The sequence below is a fragment of the Cyprinodon variegatus genome, unplaced genomic scaffold, assembly GCF_000732505.1.
Source record: "Cyprinodon variegatus isolate N-32 unplaced genomic scaffold, C_variegatus-1.0 Scaffold1704, whole genome shotgun sequence".
NCBI classification, from domain to species: Eukaryota; Metazoa; Chordata; class Actinopteri; order Cyprinodontiformes; family Cyprinodontidae; genus Cyprinodon; species Cyprinodon variegatus.
In genome coordinates this window covers 75,611-76,987 of record NW_015152157.1, presented here as the reverse complement: position 1 = coordinate 76,987, position 1,377 = coordinate 75,611, and the positions used below count along the sequence as shown (strand labels likewise).

Below are 1,377 nucleotides of genomic sequence, written 5' to 3'. Positions count from 1 at the left end.
CATGTTCTGTATGATTATCCTGTAAATTAGTTTACCTTTATTTCAGTGATTGATTGATCACAATAATCTTATTTTTGTTTTTGTTAAATTTGACTACAGGAAAATAATAAAAAGTTTAAATAATAGTTTATTCATATTAGGATTATCATCAGCCAAGGAGGCCGTTTCGAAAACAGAGTTTCCTCAACCTCTGTTTCTGTTGCCATGGTAACCTTCTCCTCAGAGCTAACCTGGTCAGCAGCAGGTTTTATTCAGTGAACTCGATGTCCTCCGCTCTCCTTACAGCCAATCATGCTGTTTGATATCCAAATTTAGTCTGATTTTTCTAGTAGTTTTATGCATAAAAAATATATATATCATTCACTAGGTCCATTACACACATTAGGTTTAAAAAACAAACATTGCAGGTCCGTTTTAGGATGACCTTATTAAAGAATGAGTTGTTCTTTTTCACAGAGAATTAAATATTTAAAGGGAGAGGATTAATTGGTTACCGCTGATTTAGACCATTAGAAGCTGCTTTTATGCAAACAGAAACGAGAAGAATGAAGGACTCAGGATAATCTGGGATTGTTTCATGGCTTCATGCTGTGAAAGAATATAAGCTGCTGTCTTTATGACGCTGCTTCCCTAAAATTGTTTTTTTTTTTTTAACCAGTGAGAATCAAATGTAAAGCTGGATGCAGGATGAAATAAAAGATTCATTTCTTTTGAGGCTTTTTGTTTTCGGGGGTTCAAGGCAAAGTGGCTGCAGGTTTGAGTGTTTGTCTCTGAATTCGGAGCCTCCCTGCATCTCCTGCTGCCTTCCTACGATCTGGAGCCTCATGCAGAATAAAAACCTCCCTCACACTTTCCCACCATTCTCTCCTCAGTGCGTTCTCTACCTCTGGTCGCTTAAGATCAACCACCCCTCCACACTCTTCCTCCTGCGTGGGAACCACGAGTGTCGGCACCTCACAGAGTACTTCACCTTCAAACAGGAATGTAAGTGCACCACTTTCCTCCATATCCAGGCCGAGCAATCCAACGCTCTCCCGCACACTTTGCACCACTTCATGGTAGCCTGTCGGCAGGGTTTTAGACCGTCTGGGTGAAGAAGTGTGGCACGCAGCAAGGCGTCTGAGAACACAGCTTTAATCAGGATGTTTCAAAGCAGAAACTCAGGCAGGCCAGAGAGAGAGAAGATCAGCGTAAAGTAGAGCTGAGACAATCTAATAATAGTAATAATCTAAATAATTTACTAATCGATTAATCGTTAACTGGAGTATTGAGACTAAAGCGCGCCTTTAGCTGATAGAGCGACCCACTTAGAGCAGGAACTATACCAAGATTGTAAATTCACGACCATAAGGCGCACCGTACTATAGGGCGCGGGTT

At 40.9% G+C, this 1,377-nt stretch overlaps 1 protein-coding gene across 3 annotated transcripts in view; it reads left to right on the top strand.

Moving 5' to 3' along the window:
- LOC107104349 (serine/threonine-protein phosphatase 2B catalytic subunit gamma isoform-like) overlaps nt 1–1,377 on the top strand; it is a 55,545-nt gene that overhangs the window by 25,690 nt on the left and 28,478 nt on the right. For all 3 annotated transcript variants that reach the window (XM_015404340.1, XM_015404339.1, XM_015404338.1), the window contains exon 3: nt 873–984. In XM_015404340.1, coding sequence (XP_015259826.1) covers nt 873–984 — 112 coding nt within the window. The remainder of the gene's footprint in view (nt 1–872; nt 985–1,377) is intronic.